This window comes from Papio anubis, chromosome 7 (genome assembly GCF_008728515.1).
Source record: "Papio anubis isolate 15944 chromosome 7, Panubis1.0, whole genome shotgun sequence".
Lineage (NCBI taxonomy): Eukaryota > Metazoa > Chordata > Mammalia > Primates > Cercopithecidae > Papio > Papio anubis.
In genome coordinates, this window is record NC_044982.1 from 111,010,732 (window position 1) to 111,036,077 (window position 25,346).

The 25,346-nt window shown below is 46.0% G+C and overlaps 1 protein-coding gene across 1 annotated transcript in view; it reads left to right on the plus strand.

Moving 5' to 3' along the window:
* The first annotated feature begins 78 nt into the window (after window positions 1-78).
* The window catches only part of TBC1D2B (TBC1 domain family member 2B), an 82,025-nt gene continuing 56,757 nt past the window's right edge, over window positions 79-25,346 (plus strand). The window contains exons 1-2 of the mRNA XM_009210701.4: window positions 79-516; window positions 24,379-24,532. Coding sequence (XP_009208965.2) covers window positions 160-516; window positions 24,379-24,532 — 511 coding nt within the window. The 5' untranslated portion in view covers window positions 79-159. The remainder of the gene's footprint in view (window positions 517-24,378; window positions 24,533-25,346) is intronic.

Genomic DNA, 25,346 nt, shown 5'->3' on the forward strand with positions numbered 1-25,346 from the left:
CGGGCGGGGGCGGGACTACAAGTCCCAGGCTGCTTTGCGCACCCGCGGGCCTTGCGGAGCGATGGGGCGGTGCGGAGGAGTAGGGGGCGCAGCGGCGGTGGCGCGAAGGCGCGGGGCGCGGGCGCGGGCTCGGGCTCCTACCGTTGGCGCGCGGTAGCTATGCCGGGGGCTGGATCCCGGGCGGAGGAGGGCGGTGGCGGCGAGGGCGCGGCTCAGGGGGCGGCCGCGGAGCCCGGGGCGGGTCCCGCGCGGGAGCCAGCGCGGCTGTGCGGCTATCTGCAGAAGCTGTCGGGCAAAGGCCCCCTGCGCGGCTACCGCAGCCGCTGGTTCGTGTTCGACGCGCGCCGCTGCTACCTCTACTATTTCAAGAGTCCGCAGGACGCGCTGCCCCTCGGCCACCTGGACATCGCGGACGCCTGCTTCAGCTACCAGGGCCCCGACGAGGCGGCGGAGCTGGGCGCGGAGCCGCCAGCGCACTTCCAGGTGCACAGCGCAGGAGCCGTCACGGTGCTCAAGGTGGGACCGCGCGCCCCAAAGCCGCCCTTGCGCTTCCGCAGGCGCCCGCTGCCTCGACCACGGGCCTGCGCCATCCACCCTCCTTCCTCCAAGGCCTCCTCGCCCCTGCCCACGTCGGCCTGCCTTTCCCTGCTTCTCCGAATCCCGCCCTCGTTCCTATCTTCACCCCTCTACCTGGGCTTCGGCCAGTCCGGCTAGGGCTACCCAGCCCCATCTCCTTCCTCAGACACCTTGACCCATTATCCCCTCTGCGCCTAACCTCGGGCCCCTCTCTGGTGTCTCCCGACCCCCATCATCCCGTGTATGTCCCGTGCATGTCCCGTGCAGCCTTCCCAGGCCTGTAACCGTAGGCTTCTACCCTCGGGGCCTCCTTTAGAACTCTGCCGGCGGGGCGCTGTGGCTAACGCCTGTAATCCTAGCACTTTGGGAGGCTGAGGCGGGTGGATCACGAGGTCAGGAGATCGAGACCATCCTGGCTAACACTGTGAAACCCCGTCTCTACTGAAAATACAAAAAATTAGCCGGGCATGGTGGCGGGCGCCTGTAGTCCCAGCTACTTGGGCGACTGAGGCGGGAGAATGGCGTGAACCTGGGAGGCGGAGCTTGCAGTGAGCCGAGATGCGCCACTGCACTCCAGCCTGGGGGACAGAGCGACTCTGTCTCAAATGAAAAAAGAAAAAAGACCTCTGCCTATAACCTTGGTACCTCAGTGAACCTCTCTGTGCTGCAGCGGCCTCCTCTGTAAACTGGGATAGCAGTAGTATCTACCTCATGGGGTGTTGGGATTAAATGAATTATAGTCTAAACTGCTCGGTAAATGTTAGTGCTTTTATTTATTTGTTTATTCTTTTTGAGACAGGATCTCGTTCTGTTGTCCAGGCTGGAGTGCAGGGGTGCAGTCTCGGCTCACTGCAGCCTCTATGCCTGGGCTCAAGCGATCCTCCCACCTCAGCCTCCCAAGTAGCAGGGACCACAGGCGCAGGCCCCCACGCCTGGCTAATTAATTTTTTTTTTTTTTTTTTTTTAAAACGGGGTCTTACTATGTTGCCCAGGCTAGTCTCGAACTCCTGGGCTGAAACCATTCTCCCCATCCAGCTTCCCAAAGTGCTGGGATGCCAGGCGTGAGCCAGAGTGCATTCAGCACTGTAGACAGAAAGAGTCAGAGATGGCAGGGCCCTTAGAGACAGTCCACTGCATTTCCCTCCAGAGTGGACAGGAATGCTCCAGCTAAGGTGACACAACAAGTAGGTGGCAGAGCCTGTTTTCTTGCTCCTTGCTTTGTCCAGGAGAGGTGGGAGGGGGTCGCTTCAGCCAGTTATGACTTGCTCCTTTGAGGCTCCTTTAATCGTCCAGTGGACAGACACAATGAGAGATACAGTGTAGAGGCAGGAGAGTAGAGTCAGGAGTCCTGGTGCTGAAAGGCCTCCCCTGTCCTTGAGAGTCCTGGGGGACTAGACTGTCACCTCCTAGGAGCCTACCTGCTTTGAGCACCTGGAGGGATCTGGGCCCAGGCCTGGAGCTGGGTATCCTTTCTCCAGGCTTTGCTCCCTGCCTGGTTCCTATGAGTCTCCACCCTCACTCTCACTCTCACGTATTCCCAAGTTGGGCTTTCTCCAGGACAACAGGGTTGGGCTGGGATGTATGAAAGCACTCTCAAAGTTGGCCACGTGGAGAGCAGAGTAGGCAAGCGCCTGGCCTTATGAGCTGATGACTGTTCCTCAGACCCCAGAGCTGCTAACAGCTGGAGCTGCTCCCTGGAGATGTTCTTAGAGCTTTGTTGACTCAGCTTTTGCCAGCTCAAGCAGGATCTGATTCCCATGTTCTCTTGGGCTCCCCTGTCCTGTCTGTAAGTGTGTGCAGACAGCCTGTTTCCCCAAAGAAAACCAACTCGGGTTGCAGTCCTACTCAGGCTTACTTAGAGAGTGCCTGTATAATCTTGGGAATGACCCTAGTGGGAGACGTTTGCCAAAGACAGAGGCTCTTCCTCAGTGTACATACGGGCTGTCCCTGTGTCGGATTAATTTCCTGTGGAATGTTTGTTAAAGAAACTAGAGCATCATGTTTCACATTTTTCCCAGATGACTGTAGAGCCCTCTGTCGGTTTTTTTTCATTAAAATAATCTGAATCTCCTGTAATCCCAGCACTTTGGGAGGCTGAGGTAGGTGGATCACAAGGTCAGGAGATCAAGACCTGGCTAACACAGTGACACCCCATCTCTATTAAATATACAAAAAATTAGCCGGGTGTGGTGGCGGGCGCCTGTAGTCACAGCTACTCGAGAGGCTGAGGCAGGAGAATGACGTGAACCCGTGAGGCAGAGCTTGCAGTGAGCAGAGATCGTACCACTGCACTCCAGCCTGGGTGACAGAGCGGACTCCGTCTCAAAAGTAAATAAATAAATAAATAATAATCTGAATCTACATAAGCAGGGTTACAAGGTGCATTCATTGTCAGAAGTGTGGCTTTAAATTTGGATGGACTTGAACTTGAAGCAGGAGTCTGCTGCTCACACATATTGGACAAATTACACCACTTCCCTGCTCCAGTTTCCTCTTTGGTCTAGTGGGAATCATACCTTCCTCATTAGGTGGCTGTGAGGATTCTGGAGAATGTTACGGAAAATGGCTGGCACATTTTCCATAGTGGTATGGAAAATAGTAGGCACTACATGGCATATGAAATATCAAGCTATGTCTTTGGCCAAATATGTAGTGTATTCATATAATGGAATATTATGCAGTAGTAAACAAAGGAACTAGAGCTATAGGTGTCAACGTGGATTACTCTCACAAACAATAAAATTGAACAAGAAGTAAGTTACAGACTGAAGTTACAGACTGAAGTTAAGTTCAGAATGATACCACTTATAGAAAGGTTAGGAAGATCACGTGAAACAGTACTACAGATCATAAGGATATATGCTCTTTTGTGAGGGGAATACTCTGTATTGATGAGTCTGGTTTCCAGGCGGTGGCTGGCTCTGATGGGAAGAGGGAGGATGGATTAGAAATGGTGCTCTAGTAGCCTGTTAAAGTGTTTTATTTCTTGGACTAATATTGCAAGTATTATCCATCTTTGTGGTTCAGAATATTTTTAAAAGAAAGGAAACACATTTTCCTGGTTGTACTTACACGGAGTGAGTATTTTTTGGATTACGTAAAATTGGAATTGGTCACAGAGCAAGATAGCACGGCGTTAGCACAACAATGGAATGCATATAAGATAGTACCAAGAAGAGACATACCAATGGCCGAAGAGTAAGATAGTACCAAGTGTTAGCTATATACAACAATGGGAATGTGGTCACAGAGTAAGATAGTACCAAGTGTTAGCTATATACAACAATGGGAATGGAAACCAGGCAAGGCTTTCTGGAATAAGGGAGGAGAAGGCCGGGCGCGGTGGCTCATGCCTGTAATCCCAGCACTTTGGGAGGCCGAGGCGGGCGGATCACTTGAGGTCAGGAGTTTGAGACCAGCCTGGCCAATATGGTGAAACCCTGTCTCTACTAAAAATACAAAAATTGGCTGGGCATAGTGGCACACGCCTATAGTCCCAGCCGTTCGCGAGGCTGAGGCAGGAGAATCGCATGAACCTGGGAGGCGGAAGTTGCAGTGAGCCGAGATCACACCACTGCACTCCAGCCTGAGTGACAGAGTGAGACTCCATCTCAAAAAACAAACAAACAAACACCCCTACTCTAAAACCCTGCCCCCGCCTTTTTTTTTTAGACAGAGTCTTGCTTTGTTGCCCAGGCTGGAGTGCAGTGGTGCAGTCTCTGCTAACTGCAACCTCTGGCTCCGGGTTCAAGCAAGTCTCCTGCCTCAGTCTCCCGAGCAGCTGGGACTATAGGCGTGTACCACCGCGCCCAGCTAATTTTTGTATTTTTAGTAGAGATGGGGTTTCACCATATTGGCCAGACTGGTCTTAAACTTCTGACCTTGTGATCCACCTGCCTCTGCCTCTCAAAGTGCTGGGGTTACAGATGTGAGCCACCGCGCCCGGCCAGGGGTGTGTTTTAAGAAAGTTAAATTTCATTGTACAGTTATTTCTTTTGAGCTGTAGGAGTAAAATCTTTATGGTGGTAAGTATGGAAATTACCAATTTATCTTCCTTTTTGTCTTTCATATGCAAGAACTGATGCCCTTAAGCCTTAATGTTTCACTTCAGGGCTGCCCAGCTGTAGAGGAGACCCTGATTTCTAAGGAATTTAAGTTAGGATTTAGCGCTGCTCAGACTTCAGCTAGTTGTGTATAATTTTACAAATACCATTTCTTATCACAGAGGGTTAAAAAGTAAAGAAAAATTAGCAATTTTCTTATTCTATTATCATATGTTTTTCTTATTTAAAAGCATCTTTCAGCCTTCTCTGGAGAAGCTGTGGTTTTGTTGCGCTTTTTCAAAATGTTTTTCTATGTAAGTCTTAATGAAAGCTGATATAGGAATTTCTTTGTAAACTCCTCTATTCCCAAACTTAGGGATTTGATCTAGTGCTTTATGAGGTAATAGAGGCTAGAGAGGGGATGTGATTTTGCCAATATCATGAAGCTAGACTCAGCCCCTCTCTGAAAGTAGAGGCTCCAGGAACAGTGAATGTCTAAAATGTGGAGTATCTAATTGTATTGTCTGTTCTGACAAGTCTACTTTTTTTTGACTTTGTTGTGGATCAGATAAGGTGTAGTAGTAGTCTTTCCTTTTATTGCATTTGTTATCTGTCGTTTTTGGATAGTGAGTATCACAAGGGAACATTTTACTGCCCAGTTCTTTACAGGATACCTAGTACCTTTTACTGGACATGTCTGGAAACTGCTGCAAGGGTCTAGCAGAGGCTGATGCTTCCTGTGTGCGTCTCTCTGTGTGTAGGGGTGCTGGAGGCTTCTCACGGAGCTTTACTGGAATCTGAGGCACTTAGGGGAAGGAGAGCATGTGACTGACCAAGGCTGAAGCTTAAACAGCCTTGATCTTCCAGATCTCTGCAGTCTTTGGAGCAGGAGAGCGTCATCAGACCGTCAGCAAAGGAATTCCTCCCTCTGTAGGTGCTTGGTGCTAAATGGACATGTGTATTGGTTTCTGAGCCACACGTAACTGAATAGCTGTGTACCCCTATTCTTAACCCACTTTTGTGGGAACGCACATTCCCTGGTGTTGAAATTTCTCTTAATGACAAACATTTGTCGGCTTAGGTAATCACAGTGTGTTTAGTACAAAATAGATGTGGTGAACCAGCCTTCTTTGCTGTGTGGTTCTTCTAAGCTGTTCTGCCCTAGGGCATCTGCTCAGTCTTGAAGTGTTATTTAACTCTTTAAGTTATGGGGATTTAACTTTTCATGGCTTTCGAATTAGTAAGTTCCTTCAAGGCAAGTCCAGTATTGTGCTTGTGATATCACAGTGGCATTCCATCTCCCACTGCCTCTCACACAGTCCTCATTGCAGGGGAGTCTCCATCCTATTTCCTGCTGACCAGAGGGTAAGCTCCCTAAGGACTGTGTGTATCTTCAACTCCCGCAACAGTATCTGGCACAAAGGAGACATGCTGTAGACTAGTGTTTGTGTTCCTGAAAAATTCATATGTTGAAGTGCCAACTCCCAATGTGATAATATTTAGAGGTGGGACCTTTGGAAGGTAATTAAGTCATGAGGGTGGAGCCTTCATGAATGGGATTAGTGCCTTTATAAAAAGAGACCCTGGAGAGATGATCTCCCTCTCCACCTATGAGGATACAGCAAAAAGGCATTCCTTTGCCAACCAGGAAGAGGGCCCCCGCCAGAAACTGAATTGACCAGCACCTTGATTTTGGACATTCCAGCCTTCAGAACTGAGGAGTAAATTTCTGTTGTTTAAGCCACTTAGTCTGTGGTGTTTTTGTTATAACAGCCTGAACCGACTAAGGTAAGGTGCCCAGGTAGACATTTGTTGAATGAATGAAAAGAACATGATCACCCAGTAAGCACTGGTTTTCGTGTGAGCCCTGACCCTTTAGAAGTGATCAGCCAGAACCATGTCGTGGAGGTGGCAGCCATTCAGTGAATGCCCACTGAATCTGACAGACACCAGGAATCCAAAAGGGGGTTATGACTTACCCTTCCCCAGAGGAGAGAGCTTACAGTCAGTTCCGTATTTTCGGGTCTCATGTATTTCATGCCCATGGTCAGGACTCTGAGGACACTGTTATATCAGAGGCAAACTTTTTATGTAAAGGGCCACATACTATTTTAGGTTTTGCGCACTCTGCCATATCTGTCACTATGCTGTTGTAGTACAGAAACAACCATAGAAGTATAGCTGTGTTTTAACTTTTAGTTATGGACTCTGAAATTTGGATTTCATATAATTTTCACATTTCATAAAATAATCTTTTGATTTTTTTCAACCATTTAAAAATGTTAGCTGGGCACAGTGGCTCACTCCTGTAATCCCAGCACTTTGGGAGGCCGAGATGGGAGTATCACTTGAGCCCAATAGTTCAAGACTAGCCTGGGCAACAAAGTGAGACCCTATCTCTACAGAAATTAAAAAACTAGCCAGGTATGGCTGAACGCGGTGGCTCACGCCTGTAATCCCAACACTTTTGGGAGGCCGAGGCGGGTGGATCACTTGAGGTCAGGAGTTCAAGACCAGTCTGACCAGCATGGTGAAACCCTGTCTCTACTAAAAATACAAAATTAGCTAGGTATGGTGGCGGTTGCCTGTAATCCCAGCTGCTTGGGAGGCTGAGGCAGGAGAATTGCTTGAACCCAGGAGATGGAGGTTGCAGTGAGCTGAGATGGCGCCATTGCTCTGCAGCCTGGGCAACAAGAGCGAAACTCTGTCTCAAAACAAAAAACAAATAGCTAGGCATGATGGCACATGTCTTTAGTCCCAGCTACTTGGGAGGCTGAGGCAGGAGGACTGCTTGATCCCAGGAGGTAGAGATTGCAGTGAGTTGTGTTTGCTCCATTGTACCCCAGCCTGGGTGACAGAGGGAGACCCTGTTTCAAAAAAATAAAATAGCAAAATAAAAATGTTAAAACTGTCCTTGCCTTGTAGATTGTACAGAAATAGGCAGAGGCTGGAAATGACCCCAGGCTGTAGTTGACTGACTTGTGTTCTAGGAAGGCCTCAGAAGCTTCCCACTCATTCAGTCACTGTGTGTGCTTAGGCACTGGGGGTACGACTGGACAAGACAAACAGTCCCTGGCCTCCTGGAGCTTTCAGTAGGTGGGGCGGGGGGCAGACGTTAATAAAATATAACAAACACCAACCAGTGCTAGGAAGTTTGAAAGGAAATATATGCAATGCATGTATAGTTCAGGATCTTGATCTGGTTTATGGGTGGGGCAGGGCTAGGAAAGACTTTCCTGAAGAAGCAACATTTGAACTGAGACACAAAGGATGAGTTGGTGTTGACTGGAGGTGGGGTGGGGAGTGGAGAGGAAATGGCATAAGCTGATGCCCTTAGGTGGCCAGGGCAGGATTTTGTCTTTGTCTTAAGAGCTAGAGTCAGTGAAGAGTTTTAAGCAGGGTTTGACAAATAGGTTTGTTTTTTTTTTTCTTCAGCTCCTAGAAAGATTGTTTTAGGCCATTTGTGCTGCTGTGAAAAAATACCTAGACAGGGTAGCTTATAAACAACAGAAATTTATTTCTGATAGTTCTGGAGGCTGGGAATCCCACAACGAAGGCACCAGCAGATGTGGTGTCTGGTGAGGGCTCACTCTGCTTTAGAGGTAGTGCCTTCTAGTGGTGTCCTCATAGCAGAAGGGGACAGGCAGGTTCCCGCTGGGGACTCCATCTATGTGTGTTTGTATATATATATGTATGTATCTATTTATCTAAATGTATTTTTCTCCTCAAATTCCTTTTACTACTCTGGCCTCTTTCATAAGGACCCTGATCTCATTCCAGAGGGCTCTGCCCTCGTGACTTAAATGACTTCCGCAAGGTTTCCCTCTTAATACTATCATCTTGGGGACTGGGTCTCAACACATGAATTTTGCGGGGACACAGACATTCGGACTGTGGCACTGATGGTTTGGTCATGCCTAGTATTTTTATGTAACTAAGAGGATTATCGTGTTTGGGTACGAAGGGTTGATGTATTTAATGTACTGGCAAACAGATTTAAAAGTAGATAAATGCGGCCGGGCGCGGTGGCTCACGCCTGTAATCCCAGCACTTTGGGAGGCCGAGGCGGGCGGATCACGAGGTCAGGAGATCGAGACCATCCTGGCTAACACGGTGAAACCCCGTCTCCACTAAAAATGCAAAAAATTAGCCGGGCGAGGCGGCGGGCGCCTGTAGTCCCAGCTACTCGGGAGGCTGAGGCAGGAGAATGGCGTGAACCCGGGAGGCGGAGCTTGCAGTGAGCCGAGATCGCGCCACTGCACTCCAGCCTGGGCGACTAAGCGAGACTCTGTCTCAAAAAAAAAAAAAAAAAAAAAAAAGTAGATAAATGCAAAGCTGAACCTATCTTGAGCAGTTGCTTCTTAATTGTTTCTGAGCGGTGGGTGTTGTGATGGGTGAAGCTTGCTTTGGCAGGCGTGTGTGTGGCTAGGGCCGGCCCACGCTGGTGGACTTCCTTTCCTGAAGCATTCCTAATGGCCCCTGGCATTGACTTCTGTTCTGCTGCACTTGCTTTGCTCATATGCACATTACCAGTTTCCTTAATCCGTGGAGATGACGATTTCTTGAGAAATGGAAGGAGGGTTCAGATGTGTTCGGGGTAGAGGTGTACCAGCTCCCACCTCACGTCTGAGGGGGGTGAACCAGTCTCCTCGCTTGGTTGCTTTTACCTTTGATACACTGAGGTGCAGACTTCCCACCTCCAGTCAGAACAAAATACAAACAGTAACACCCCCTTCCTCTAAAGAAAGAAAAAGACCGCGTCGTTGTAGAAGTGACTGTCAGATTGGGAGAGGGAGAGGCATTTTCATTAGCAATTTTTGGTTCTGGTATTTATGTAGTGGAGTCTTAATGACATTCGATCAGGTGTACCCATATCCTATCAGGCCAGCCCTCAGCTGGGTATTGTTTGCTTTCACAGAGTGAATGCAATGTGGAAATGGTAAACTGGATAGTGGTGACTAGTTAGTGGCTTCTGACTAGTGTTCTGTGAAATACTCTGCCTGGAGTGCTCAGTTCAGTAAACATCTTAAGCACTCAGATATGTGAGGCCTTGTGAGGGGCAAGACGCTGAGAGGATCCCTGGGGAGACTGTGGCTTTGGAGATTGTCCAGCAGGCAGTAGCTCACCAGTCAGCACAGGAGGCCCTCAGTCGGCTAGAGATTCAGGATGGTTTTGCTCCCTGATCTAGACTTTGAGTGTCTGCTATTGTGTCCTACTAATGCATCACCTCCTGAGAGATTTTGTCAGTGCATTTCACTACTGTGCCTTTCATGCTTAGAGGATGCCAACACCTGTTAGATGCTTGTTGGCTAAATGCATGCTTTAAGCCCTCATATCCTGTGTGTGTGTGTGTGTGTGTGTGTGTGTGTGGTGTGCTTTCATTTCATAGTCAAACGGACTTTTGCAGTGTCCATTTACTCAGCAAATATTTTTGAGCATTTGTCATATTCTAAGCACTATGCTTCTTGCTGCAAATACAGCAGTGAAAATTTTCCATTGATTTAAGAAACTAGTGTTAACTTTAAAAATAGCTTAGCATCTGATGTAATCAAAGAATTGTAAGAGTTTTGAAAAAAACATTGAAGAGGACCATGTTTGTCTGTAGTATTCAGCACTGGGAGATAAATATCACATGTCTGCAAGTTTTTTGATTCTGAGAAGTCTGGCACTTCTCCATAGGAAATGAAGGGGAGGGGGCATCCATATGTAAAATACTAATCTGGATATGGCCCAGGGCCAGAAATCTGTGATTTGTGTAATAATTTTGGTGAACGTTGCAGAATCGGAGAGTTCTGTGTAACTGATTATCAAGAAAAACTCTCTGAAGAAGGTGGGAAAGGGAGTTAGTAAATGTTTGTATGATTGTGTAGCTGCTCAAAGACTTAATTCCTCTTTGATCAGCAACATGTGTTCCCGGTGAGCTGGGAATCACCATCTTCTAATGAGTTTGCATGCTTGGCCATTTTCTTAGCCTTTGCAGAGATTGCCTGGGAGAACTGGAATCCAGTGTGAGAAGTGGGGATTTGGTAGCTGAGATCCTGTGTGCTGCTTCTTTCTGCCTCTTTCCTAGGCCAGTGCTACTGTACCAGCAGACTTTCCTTGAGCAGACTGCCTCTGGGCTGGGACTTGTGTCGCTGGCTGTCAGATGGCAGGCCTGGCCGTGGCCTGGAGGTGGGCAGGCCAATGTTATGAGAGATGTTGATCTTGGATTACAGGAATTGTTTCTAGGCAGCAAGCCCAGTATTCATTTTCCTCTCCAGCTCTCTGGTGTTCAGGAGAGGCTGTGCTTGCAGAGAAGGTGGCCAGCTTTCTAAATGGATGCAGCCAACTGGCCATTCACCAAACAGACTTTGTTGAGCAGGAGTCAAGCTTTGCCTCTGGCCTCAGGGAGCTTCTGTGTGTTTTGGGTGTGGTTAATAGTCAATAGGTGGCTCTGTGAGCTGGAGGAAGGCATTCATTGTTTTTGTTCAAGGGTCATTATCCCAAAGTTAGAATTGGAGAGACCCTCAGAGATCAGCCCCTTTCCCATACATGATACAGAGAGGAAACTTGAGTCCCACAGCTAGCTACCCTACCACTGAAACCTTCTCCAAACACATGAACAGTATTTTACCATTTTAAACCCAGCAGTTTGATGATACTTGCTTTATATATCTATCTTAATCCATTAGTAGAAAATTGGGCTTATTCTTTTTTTAGTAGTTGTATACGGAGACTCAAATTGTACCTTTAACCATTTTGTGTTGGGGCACAGATTTAAGAAGTTTAGTCACATGGAGGTTGGAAATTAACAGCACAGCTTATAAACTTCCAGTGGGGGTTGACTTGATAGGAGGCATCAGTGATGTTTCCCTGGCAGAGACTGAGGCCTGGTGCATCCCTTTTCAGAGGGCTTCTCTTTGGAGGCGGCTTTAGTTTTCTCTTTGGTTTGTCAAAGGAAAACAGGCAGTTGGCAGATGGCTGTATCTTTTCATTCTGCTCTGTAAGGCATACCCTCTGGCCTTAGAAGTGAACCACTTTTTATACTGTTTACACAGCTCTCACATTGTAGATATTGTCCTAGAGGTAACATGCTGATAAGACTTTTTTTGTTTCTATCTTTTAAAGGCAAATATCTCCCTCAGAACTGCAGTTCTCAAGTTGTGTGTGGAAAAGACTCCTCCTCCTTTCTGTTAGAATGCAGATTCTGGGGTTCCTCCCCTGGGGATTCTGCTGTGGTTGGCAGGCCAGAGTGGGCCTTAGGAATCTGCATTTCTCTCCAGCATCCCAGCCCTTCTGCTGCAGATCTCTGTGGCTTCCCTGTGAAACACTGCTGTCCTCTCAATGATGAATGTCCTCTTTGGCTGTGAAGAAGACTGTCCCTGTATGATGGTGGCTTTCTAAGTGAACTAGAAATAACTAAACTGCGTGGGTGGAGACCAGTGAAGTGTGAGCCCTCCATCCTCAGGTTGAGTCTCTGTGGTTTATAACTGCATATCTACTTTGCATTCTGAGTTTCTATGCTCCAGAGGAATGACTTTTGGCCCAATTCTCCGTTAGCCCTAAGATTTCTGTCTTCTGTGCTGATCGTAGTGGCTGGCAGACCCTGCATGCTAGGGTTCCTCCCTGAGCATTCAGAGGGAGGCTCCTGGAGGGAACAGTGTTCACTTGGCATCTTTGGGTATTTCTGGGAGGGTGAATTGCAATGATTACCACCACCAAAGAACTGGTAATTACTTTCAGATCCCCTAGCTTTTCACCAGGGAGAAGTGGGTAATAATGATGTAGGACGACCATCTGATACTCCTTAAACACCAGCTCCACCTTAAAACACTGTTAGAAATCACCATGGTTCCCAAACATGCCTGTAAATTCACTGAAAGACTAGGCAGGTTCCTGGTACCAGGCTCTCCTGCCTCCCAAATGTCTGATGGGTGGAGCCTGGGAACCTATCCTATCTCCATTTCCTAAAACTTCATGTTAAGTCAGTCATTCTTTTGCCCTAGTTTTAGTTGAAAAACATCAAGCAGAATAATGTGGTATTGCATCGTGTGTGGAAGCCACTGTGGGCGGAGGTGGAGCAAGACTATCCAAGAGGCCACAGGCTGTGGCTGCAGGAGTTGTTATTTATCGTGAGCTCATCCCTGGCTCTCTCACATTGTGCAATGGCAGAGCTGAGAAACAACCATAGGAATGTAGCCCTGTGGTCACTTGGAGGCCTCGTGTTCCCTTTCTCTCTGAAACAGAAAGCATTTTGACAGGCTTGTACATTTCCTGTAGGGACGAGCATGTCCGGAGAGTGGCCTTGTCCTTGCCCTTGTCTTGATGAAATCTGTGGCTCAGCCCAGCCGGGTGGCCTGGGCTGTGAGAGGCTTTGATGTGGCCAAATCCCTCACAAGCCCAGTTGTTTTCGTTGCCCACTTTCCTGTGAACTCACATTTGCTCTTCTTTGTTCTAGTTGTAGGCCCTCTTCTTCTAGTCCATTACCCTTAGTTGCTAATCTCTATTAAATGGTATTTGCTTAAAAAGGTATTTGCTGAATATGGGTTTAAGAAATGGCTTTTCTCTCAAGGTGTTTGCTTTTTAAAAGGGGTGCTTGAGTGTTAGAGGTGGCAGAACTCCTCAGACCACCACCTGCCAGAATGGATGAGGAATGTGGCATCTTCCCAGGGAATGGCTGCCCACCTCAACACAGACTATTCAGGGAAATTGATTATGGGTTCTAGGTGTGTGCTCAGCCTTTGAAAGGAGTTAGATTAGAACTATTTTAATAAGATACGATTATTTTGTAAGACATATGGATGCTACTTTTAAGATAGCAATTTTAAAAGATACGAAAGGAGAGTTTATTATGTTCACTAGAGGAATGGAGGTTTGTGACCTTGCATTCTGTTTTCCAAGGAGTCAGGAGATCCAGTATTTTACTTCTCAGTCTCTGTTGCTGGGTTGAAACAGAAGATTTCAAAACCTTCCTGGGGAAAAAAATACATTTTTTCCCCCGTTGGTGCTGGTCCAGATCCCTTGAGATTGTTTCCAGGCTCATGATTTTGAAACACTCAGGAAAAAATGTGGAACGTAAAGTTATTTATCAGGTTCGGGGTTATAGTCTGTTTTCTATTTGAATTTTGTTTTGTGTTATCAGGCTGCTTACAATATTCTTGTGCTTTTTATTGCTTATGGAAGAAATTACTTTAGACATTTCTTAGAGATCCAGATATCCTTCCTTGGGTTTAAGAAACAAAAATTCCTTCATTATGAGCAGCCATTGCATTCTTTTGAGAAATGGATACTCAAAACTATCCATGTAATTTAAATTGCTTTCTATAAGGTATGCAGACTTGACCCATTCTGTATATATATTTTCCTTCCTGTGGCTCCTTCGTGATTGTTGGTTATGTTGTTCTTTTGGCTTATAAACATGGTAGGACCTGATCCATTGGGAAGGAACCCAGAGTTCATAACCCTAAGTGGGTGATTGAGGTGGTGTGCATCATATAGAGCATGTTGGAGGAATGATCGTTTGGTTGTATAAGGGATGTTGGCTGGCCTTGTAGATGAGATGTTTGAGTTGGGTCTTGAGTGAGTAGGAATTTGTTAGGGAGGTGTTAGTGCAGTAGGAGCAGAGACTGTGAAGGCTTTTGTGGGCCTTTTGTGTGGGAGAAAGGTTATAGTTCTATGGAGTGTGGGGCAGTGCGGGCCAGATTTCTTGACACTTGGAAGCCATGAGAGAGTTTTAAGCATGCAACATATATGACTTCATTGGCTAGGTGTCAGAAGAGTGTTTAGAGAGGGGAGACTGAGACAGCAAGTCCAGTTAGGAAGCTGTTGCAGAGGCCCAGGGGTAGATGAATCTGGAGACCCAGGTGTGCCGGGGTAGATGACTCTGAGACTGTCAGGACGCATGAATCTGAGAGACTGACAAGGGAGTCCTCAGGAATAGGAGACCTGGTGATTCTATTATATCGGGATGGAGAAGTTTCTGTCCTCTCCATATTTGCTTGTGTGTGGTCTTGTTATTGCTCACAGCAGTCTAGTTTTGAGAAGTGCTGTTAGAGCAGAATTGTGATTAAGAGTGGAAGCATGTTGGCCATTGTAGACTGATGGTCATGCCCTCTCCCAGTGACACTATGCCTAGCCCTCTAGATTTGATGTCCAGAGGACCTTCTGTACTGATGTGGGGACCAGCATCTGATATAGTTTTATTTGTCCCTGAAGCCAACCCAGAGGTTTTTATTTGAACTTTGCTATTGACTAAGGCCATCAGTATTTCAATATTTGAGAAAAACCATAGAGGAACTTGTGATTCCTGCTGAAATGCTGAGAGGATTGATTTTGTCTTGGACATGCTCTCTCATCCTTCCCCTTGATAGCAAGTAATGCAGACTCAGGTTTAAATTTTGACTGTGCCAAGTGACTGTGAGATTTTGGGTAAACATGATAATACAGATAGTTAATACACAATGAATACTTTGTGTCAAATACTCTTCTGAGCTTAACACATGTTAAGTGGGTTATCATGGGTAAACATGATAATATAGATAGTTGATACCTAATGTGTACTTGGTGCCAAACACCCTTTTGAGCTTAACACATGTTAACTCGTTAACCTTCAATACCGTGAAGTAGGTTCCTATTATTATTCTTTCAATTTTACCAGCAAGGAATCTGAGGCCTAGACAATTTATGTAACTTACCTAACATAGCTAGCCAGTAGCAGAGCTGGGATTTGAACCTTGGCAGTTAGGCTCCAGGGTCCATGGGCAAGCAGATGATACTGTTTAGGGAGAGATAGTTACGAGGGTTAAATGACAGTGTGTATAAAGCGAAAGCATAGTGTCTGGCACACAGTAATTGTTTTATGGATGGTGTCTAATATAATATGCAAATATAGATTATGGAAGAGTCTATGTAATTTTAATACAGTTTTATAAAGAAAATTGATTTTCTACCAATTGGCTAGAAAATTGGTAGAAAATATATGGGTAGAGAATTTTCTATACATTTATGGATAGAAAAATGTTTGGAAATACCAAAGTATTAATGGTGGTTATTTCTGGTGATGCAGCTATGTTCATTTTATTTTCTTTTTTGCTGTCCTGTGTTTTCCAAATTCTCCTCAGCAGATGTAGATTGTTATTATTTGAAATAGAAGTCTAAAATACGTTTTTTTTTTTTTAAACTAAAGATTAATAGGAACTCACCAGACAAACAGGACTTCCCACAGTCCAGGAAGAGTGAAGAGCCCTGCAAAGTTATGGTGGTGTGAAACTCTACGCCACGCTTAGTGACTTTGAAGTTGTTTGGTCTTTTTTCAGTTCGTCTTTGTCTATTAATTTATTTGTAGTGTTTTAGACACATATTTTCTTTGCTTTGCTTTCTTTATGGGTTTAGAAAGCCCTTTACCTTCCAAGAAAATAGAAATGTTAGGACTGCAGTTTCTTGTGCTGCTGGAGAGAATCATCAGCCCTCTTATGATCAGTGACTCCCTGCTGCCTGGAGCTGGCTTCCAGGGTTGCCCATGGGAGAAGCAGCTCCCGGGCTTACGGTTTGAAGTGTCTGTCCTTCTAGCTTTCAGTTTCGGGCTTGGTCTTGAAAGAGTGTTTTGTTTTCCTCATCTACTGCATCATGGTGCACATGGCATTCATTTTCTGTGTAGAGTCTTGTGGCTGCTGTTTATACTTCAGTTTTAGCTAAACCTTCCCATGTGAATTTCTGCTATGCCGCATTGCTTGATTTAAGTCCTATCTTCCCTTCCATACCTTTATAATTGGTGGAAATCTATACAGCTGTTGTAACAGGCAGAAAGAGATAGAAACTTAATTTTAATTATACAGGCTTTTTCTTCTACTGATTTAATGGTTTTTATTAAATTTACTTATTTGTTAAATTCATTCATTTAATGGTTTTTATTGAATTCATTAGTTTGTTAAATCTTGAATTAAATTTGAAATTATTTTCTCTGATGATAGGTTTCTTACCCAGGGCATCACTTATTTTTTTCCAGATATTTGGCCAGTTGTCCTAATGCCATTATATATATTATATATATAAATTACATATATATATTTGGAGACAGGGTCTCACTCTGTCACCTGGCCTGGAGTACAGTGGTACAGTTATGGCTCACTGCAGCTTCAACCTCCTGGGCTCAAGAAATTCTCCTACCTCAGCCTTCTGAGTAGCTGAGACTGCAGGCATGCACCACCACACCTGGCTAATTTTTGCACTTTTTGTAGAGAGGGGATTTCACCATGTTGGCCAGGCTGGTCTCGAAATCCTGGGTTCAAGTGATCTGCCTGCCTCTGCCTCCCAAAGTGCTGGGATTACAGGCGTCAGCCACTGTGCCTGGCCTGTTATTATTATATTTTTAAGAGACAGGGTCTTGTTTTTGAGGTGGAGTTTTGCTCTTGTTGGCCAGGTTGGAGTGCAGTGCCACGATCTTAGCTCCCTGCAATCTCTGCCTCTCAGGTTTAAATGATTCTCCTGCCTCAGCCTCCCGAGCAGCTGGGATTATAGGAGTGTGCCACCACACCTGGTAAATTTATATTTTTAATAGAGACGAGGTTTTACCATATTGCCCAGGCTGATCTCGAACTCCTGGGCTCAAGCAATCTGCCTACCTCTGCCTCCCAAAGTGCTGGAATTACAGGCATGAACCACTGTACCTGGCCTATTATTATTACATTTTAAAGAGACAGTGTCTTCTGTTTTCATTTTTGAGACAGAATTTCACTCTTGTTGCCCAGGCTGGAGTGCAGTGGCACAATCTCGACTCACTGCAACCTCTGCTTCCTGGGTTTAAACGATTCTTCTGCCTCGGCCTCCCGAGTAGCTGCAATTACAGGAGTGCGCCACCACACCTGGCTAATTTTGGTATTTTTAATAGAGATGAGGTTTCACCATGTTGGCCAGGCTGGTCCCGAACTCCAGACTTCAGGTAATCTGCCTGCCTTGGCCTCCCAAAATGCTGGGATTACAGGGGCGAGCCACGATGCCTGGTTAACCAAGAGATTTGTCTTGCTCTGTCGCCCAGGCTGGGTACAGATCTTGGCTCACTGCAAACTCTGTTTCCTGGGCTCAAGGGATCCTCTAACCTCAGCCTCCTGAGTAGCTGGTGCTACGAGCACATGCCACTGTGCCTGGCTAATTTTCTTTTTTTGAGAGATGTGGTTTCACCATGTTGCTCAGGCTGGTCTCAAACTCCTGAGCCCAGGCGATTCACCCACCTGAGCCTCCCAAAGGGCTAGGATTACTGGCATGAGCCACTGGGCCTGGCCTCTAGATTTCTTAATTGGATACCTAGGCATTTTATGTTGATTATAATTATGAACCTGTTTCCCACTGTTTATTGTTGGCATAAAGGAAAATGTTTGCTTGCGGTGAATATCTCAGAGGTAGGAATTAACCAGATCTCATCCAGTTCTGTATTCTTAGTGCTAACTACTGGACTTGGCCCAAGTTAGGCTCTTAATAAACATTTGTCAAGCAAATGAACACTTTATGTACATGGTGTTGTCCCTTTTTCCTCTTTTGAACTACTTTAGCTACATTTCTAGGAATGGAATTGTGGGTCAAAGAATGTGAACATTATTATAGCTTCTAAAATGTGGTAAATTTTGATAGGCGGACATTGTTTACCAAAGGGAATAAAAGCTTAGATAAACTTGTTGTTTAGTGGAGATAATGAGGCCCGACTCCCTGTAGCTGCTGCTGGATTGCTACTCCAGCCCCTCTCCTCACAATCATGCACTTCCCGCTGAGAGTGGACCCTTAATATTTGTGTATTGAAATCAGTTAACTTGTAATCAAACAACTTTATTGTGGGACTTGTCTAAGCATCAAGTTGAGAGCCGGTGGGAGGCTGAGGGTAGTCTCTGGGGCCCAAGAGAAGAAACAGGTGGCCAGGGCCTGTCTCACACATGAGTGGGCTTCTGGGTTTTGTGCTACTAGAGACCTGGGGACAGCAGCATGTGGGAGCAGCTGGGGCATCACATGGTACTTCTCAGCCAGCTGTCAAGGACTGCATTCCCACCTCGAGCAGAACACAGATGGCTTGCTTTTATTCTCCTAGCTGGTGCCTCATGTCTTGGCACCCAAAGGCAGCAGATGGCTGCCATGTAGAATTGTGACCACCCAATCCTTGTCTGCCCCTCTTCCTGAGTAGAAGAAACCCAGGACGTTCATGCAGCCATGTAGGAGACAACTACAATGGCTTTCCAAGATGTTCGGCTTTGTCTCATATTGGGATTGGTGCCATATTTGACCTGGGATTTCAGCATTGTTGAGAGGAAGTAGCAACAATTGAACATGAGAGGATGAGTCAGATATTTGAGTGTTTATATTCAGGACACCGTGCAAGGCATCTTGGATCATATTGAGACCAGCAGGTCTGGCCTCTGCCTTTAAGGAACTTAGGTTAGTGAGGAACACGCAGGGAGTGCCCTCATCTCCATGGGAGGGTTACCTGGGCTACAAGATTCTCCAGGCTCCCCATTCAGAGAATGGAGACAAAATGTATCCCCAAATCAGGGAAACCTGCTCTGGAGAGGTGGCCTTTGCATTGGACCTTGAAGGGTGAGTAGGAAGGAGCTGAGGAGACTGGTGTGAGGGGAGACAAAATGCACAACCAGGTCAGGGAAGCCTGCTCTGAAGAGCTGGCTTTTGCATTGGACCTTGAAGGGTGAGTAGGAAGGAGCTGAGGAGACTGGTGTGAGGGGAGACTCAGGAGCTGGCCTGGGTGAGGTATCAGACAGCACCTGCTAACACCTGGCTTCTTGCTGGGTGCTTGCGTGGAATCAGCTCCCAATTCTCTGCTGATCTGTGGAGGTCTGCCTTGTCGCTGTTTCTTCTAGCGTGAGTGGAATGCCTGTCTGACTCTCCAGAACATGGGACCACAGCGTTTTAAATGGTCATTCTGAGGGGTGGGGGGCAGATGGTGATCCTTCCTGGTCCTCATTCCTCTGGCGGACATGTCTTTGGTGAATGCTGTGTGGTCCTGGTGGTAAGCTTCTGCGCTGACTGGCTCATTGTCACCAGCTGCGCTGAGCCTCAGCGGAGGGAACTCCTGGTGATAGACCCAGCAAGGCATTGTCTGTGCAGCCAGATCACTCGAAGGTCCTACTCGCGCCACTTTGGGAGCACTGAATAAAGGCACTAAAGCTGTTAGTCAGACCAGCAGTTGCCTGGGTTCCTAAAGAACGTTGGCCTCTCCTTGGACATTAATGGACCATGGGATGGTTGGAGATATGGAGGTGCCTGTTTAAAGAGAGAAGTTATCTTGAGTCATAAAGTGCTGTAGAAGAGCAATGGTGTTGGCTGCCCCACACCCCCATGGGGACCCCATGCTCTTGGCTTACGTTGTAATCCTGAGGTGCTGTTTCCTGCCAAGCCAGATCTCCCACCAACCTTGGCTCTCAAAATGGAATATATTTGCCATTGTGGTATAGACCAGCTCTGTTGAGTAAAGATAAGATATGAGCCACATACATACTTTTAAATTTTCAAGTAGCCACATTAAACCGGTACAATTAATTTTAATACTGTTGTATTTAATTCAGTGTATCCAAAAGATTTTATCATGTGGTGCTGGTCTCCTCTCATGTGCTCAGTAGTCACGTCTGGCTAGTGGCTATTGTGTTGGACAGGGCAGATCTGAACCAATTTATTGGGACTGGGGCGATAAAGAGGCTGGTTTGTGATTATACATTTAATTAGGCCTGAGCCGAATCTCCATTTAGCCCTTCGCTGAAAGATATCAGATGGAAAACCCAGAGGCTTTTTGGATTTCTGCTGATTTTGCTGTATTGTACTTTTAGTGGTGCTCAGTCTTAGAGCCTGTGTGTGTTTCTGTCTTCGGGTTTCAGCTGTCTTCAGAAAAGGCCCTTTGGGGCTTTTCTGTCAAAGCACATGCCCCAGAGACATTTCAGACAGCCTGGCCCCCAGCCTTTTACTAGCTAATTGGGGATTGAAGTAAAAAGTCTTCTAGTGATCTCTAGATTTTTTTTTTTTTGAGACAGAGTCTCACTGTCGCCCAGGTTGGAGTTCAGTGGCACCGTGTCAGCTCACTGCAGCCTCCATCTCCTGGGTTCAAGCAGTTCTCCTACCTCAGCTTCCCAAGTATTACAGGTGCCCACCACCACGCCTGGCTAATTTAAAAAAATATTTTTAGTAGAGACGGGGTTTTCACCATGTTGGCTAGGCTGATCTCGAACTCCTGACCTCAGGTTATCTGCCTGCCTCGGCCTCCCAAAGTGCTGGGATTACAGGTGTGAGCAACCACACCTGCCTGTCTAGATTTTTTTTTTTTTTTTTTGAAAGGAAACAAACCCAGTTAATCAGTGTCTAGATTAACTGCCTTACTGACCAGATTTTGCCCACCTTATTGACCAAATTTCTACAATATGGTAAAATAGCAGTCGTTGAAAGCATGTGATCTCAAAGTTTTGCCCCGGGAATTTAGTGAGAGATGACTCAGAGGTTACTAATTGTTTCCCAGTTAGATTTAATACTCAGAGATTTAAAGGGAAAAGGATTTCTTGTAAAAAGCAGATTTTTCATGGTGCCTGCATTGTCAGAGGCAGCTGGAGAGGTTGGTTCAGATCTGTCCTAGTGAGTGTGTGCCAGCTTCTCTGAGCAGCCTGTGGCTCCTGAGCATAAATAGAAACACAGCTGCGTGTGCAGGCTGAACAAGAGGAAGTAGAGCAAGTGTCTGGACGCCTCCCTGGCTGGAGCAGAAGGCTCCCAGGGTGCTCAGCTCATCCATGGCATGGGGATGGAGGGACCAGGTAGTCAGGGAGCTGGTGGGAGGACCAGACACACACATTACCCCCACCCAAACACACAATTGCCTCTAAGGGTTGGGGGTTTGGCAGACCGGGCTCACAGTATTGACTCCCTGTATGATCTAGACAAGTCACTTCCCTTTCTGGGCCTCTATCCCCTCATCTACAAAAAAAAGGGGAGGACTGGGTGGGCTTTGGGCTCTGAATTTGGCTGTGGTTGTGTGTCTCAGTTCCTGACTTGCCTGGTGACTCTCCTCTCCCCTCCTGTGGAAATGTTTGTGTGCTCTTTGCTCCGCCCCAGGGCCAGGCTGAGCTCCTGTGTCTACCCTGCAACCAGCCTGCCGCCCAAACTCCAGGCTGCAATTCATGGATCTCTCAAGTGGGCTCATGGCCTCTGGCCTGAGCTAATCTCCTTCTATGCAAACTGTGCACCTGCCTTTCCCTCACCACCATTTTCACCAGCAGTACCTTTGTCTAATAATCTGATATGTGTCCTTCCCCAGTGCCCTGCTAAGTTCCCCATTCCATCTCTTTAGGAAGGCACACAAGTCCCTTCAGGGCCAGGTCCTTGCCACTCACTGACCTCACCTCACTCCTGCTCTCTGACCTTTTCACTTTTGTAGACACTCCTCTCTCTTCCTGAAATCTATTTTCCTCTGGCCACTGCCTGCTTCCCATTTAAGACCAAGCTCTCCTGTATCATTTTCTGATTATTCATTCATTCACTATTCCTACATATATGTATTCGGTAAATACTGACCTACTATGTGCCTGGCACTGAGCTAGATGCTAGAGAAATGGAGACAACTTGGAGTTTATTTCTTGGAGAAGATAGACATTAAACCAATACTTTGAAGCTTTTAAACCTGCATGTGGCAGGTGTCCTGAACTTTGAGTACCTTGTCCTTTGCTGTACCTCCCTCCTTGGCTATTTGTCCTTCCCCAGTGCTCTCCAGTCACGCCAGCCCTGCCTCATCTGCTTTGCTTTCTGTCATAGCACTTAATGCAGCATGGAAATTACTGGGTGTTTTTTCCTGTCTTTCTCACTAGGCCTAGCCCCAGGTCTGGGTACCTGATAGGTGCTTGGCAAATGTTGGTTAAATGAATAGATGAAATGGCAACTTGGCTGATAGTTGGAAGAACTTTCTGTAAAATACCCAAATATCCTGTAATGAAGGCTTTTCTTTATCTGAGGCCAGGTATGCAATTATCACTAAAAAGACCCAGGTTGTAGCCACAGCACCCGGAGGTTATTCTTTGTATCCTTTGCTTGTAAGTAGTAGTAGTTTGGTTTAGGCCTGTCTCTTGCTGTCATGCCTGCAGAGCCATTTTCTTCACTGCCTCTGATCTTGGGAACCACTGTGTCTGATGTCTGCACATGTCACTGGATGCCAGTGTTGATGAAGTTCCCATAATTGTGTCATGACAGCCTTCCTTCTTCTTGGGACTCCTTTGCAGGGGGCAGCCTGGAGACCTTAACCCATACCTGCAGTCTAGTTTGTTTACAGTTAGGTTTATTGTTCTGGGTCCTCTCCCCCATCTTGGTTGATTTTTTAAAATAATATTCACTCTTTGTGTATATAATTCTATGATTTTGGACAAATGCGTAGAATCATGACTTTACCACCAGAACCATGATACAGAACAGTTCTGTCACCCACAAATTCTTGTGCTGCCCCTTTGTAGTCAGCTACTCCCCTCCCTGCCAAGCCCTGGCAACCACCGATTTGTTTTCTGTTCTGACAATTTTGCCTTTTCAGGGTGTTACATAAATGGCGTCATATAATATATAGCCATTTGGGTCAGGCTTCTTTCACTTAGCAATATGCATTTAATATTTATCCATGTTGTAGGAATCAATAGTGTGCTCCTTTTTATTGCTAAATAGTATTTTATTGTATGGATGTGTACCACAGTTTTTTTTCAATCCTTTCACCAAATGAAGTTCTCATTTTTTTGGCAATTATGAATAAAACCTCTATACATACTTACATACAGGTCTTTGTGTGAATATGTTTTCATTCTTCTTGGGTGGATATGTAGGGATGGGCTTGCCAGGTCACTTGGTAAGTGTATGTTTAACTTTATAAGGAATTGCCAAACTGTTTTCTAAAGTAGCTGCACCAAGTTGCATTCTACCAGCAGCTTATGAAAGTTCTAGCTGCCCTTCACCCTTGTCAGTACTTGACATTGTCAACTTTTTGAAATATTAGCCATTCTGATAGGAGTGCCAGCTAGTTTTTAATCTGCAGTTTTCTTTGTATACTCTCAGATGCTGATGGAATTTATTTATTTATTTATTTTTATTTTTATTTTTTTTTTGAGACGGAGTCTCGCTCTGTCGCCCAGGCTGGGGTGCAGTGGCCGGATCTCAGCTCACTGCAAGCTCCGCCTCCTGGGTTTACGCCATTCTCCTGCCTCAGCCTCCCGAGTAGCTGGGACTACAGGCGCCCGCCACCACGCCCGGCTAGTTTTTTTTTGTATTTTTTAGTAGAGACGGGGTTTCACCGTGTTAGCCAGGATGGTCGCGATCTCCTGACCTCGTGATCCGCCCTTCTCGGCCTCCCAAAGTGCTGGGATTACAGGCATGAGCCACCGCGCCTGGCCTGGAATTTAAATATCATTATTTGATGTGATTTGGCAAGGCCGTCATTCATACCTATGTAAGATTTTATTTCTGAAGATGGAATTTATAGTTGCTCAGAGCAAAAGAGCAGCAGTATTATCACACCTTCCTAAACAGTTTTGAGGAAATGTTATGCTGCATTGTTAAAAAGACTTCTTATTAATTGTGTTCAATTCTTCATGTCACAATTGCTGTTTGCTTGACCAACTCATCATGAGCAAAAGCTACTAATCTTGTAGCTGAAGTTTCCTTGATCTGTTCATCTTAACTCTCATATGGCAAGCTGAACAGTCTGTACTCATGAGACATAATATTTGTTAAGCTCTTCATATTATTGGTGGCCATAACATGTTTTTCCCCTCCCTCTTTCTAGGCTCCCAATCGTCAACTCATGACTTACTGGTTACAGGAGCTTCAGCAGAAGAGATGGGAATATTGTAACAGTCTCGACATGGTCAAGTGGGACAGCAGGACCTCTCCAACTCCCGGGGATTTTCCTAAGGGTCTTGTAGCCAGAGATAACACCGGTAAGGCAGAAATAAAGGGGAGCTGGGTCAGTTATTTGTGTGAGCCATTCGATACCACACATGAACTTAGCAGTGAATGAAAATGATTTTGGAAAGAAATAATAGTGATGCTACCTTATGAGTGGACAGCATTCCACAGTTACCCAGCGCCTCCATGTACGAAGCTTATGCAAACCCAGAGATGGCCTTGGAATCAGGCAAGGCCAGTGCCAAGCATATGGAAGAGATAATACGACTAAGGTCAGCATGTAGTAAGTTGTGGTGCTGTAAGTCTAGTTCTGACTGCAGGGCCAGCCTTTCTACCACACCTAATGATGGAGCACTCGTGCCTAAATGGTCATGCTTGGGCAGACTTGCCAAGGTTAACAGGTGTTTGTATACGCTAGCAAGGTATTCTCAAAACATTCCACTTATAATTCTCTAGTGTTTCTTAGGAAGACTTTAACCTTCAAACATTGATTTAATTCTGTCCTGGATTCGTGGCATTTCTATAACTCAGGGTAATCCCTGGCCATTTGCAACATGGAGATAACCTCTAGAAAGAACAGGACAACAATTATTTGCTGCCCATCCTACCCCCCGGCAAAGACTGTGGAGATGGGACTATTTTTGGCCCCTGCTCTCCATACAGGGCAAAGAACACATCCAGAAAAACAAACAAACAAACAAACAAAAAAGCCTCCTAAGCTCGAAGTAAGGTCTAAAAAGCCCAGGCCATTGTACTAGTATTTTTGGAAGACACATGGAGCATACATTAAAAGAAGTAGACAACAGTAAGGACTAGTTCTAACAGTTTCATAAAGAGATGTTGTCT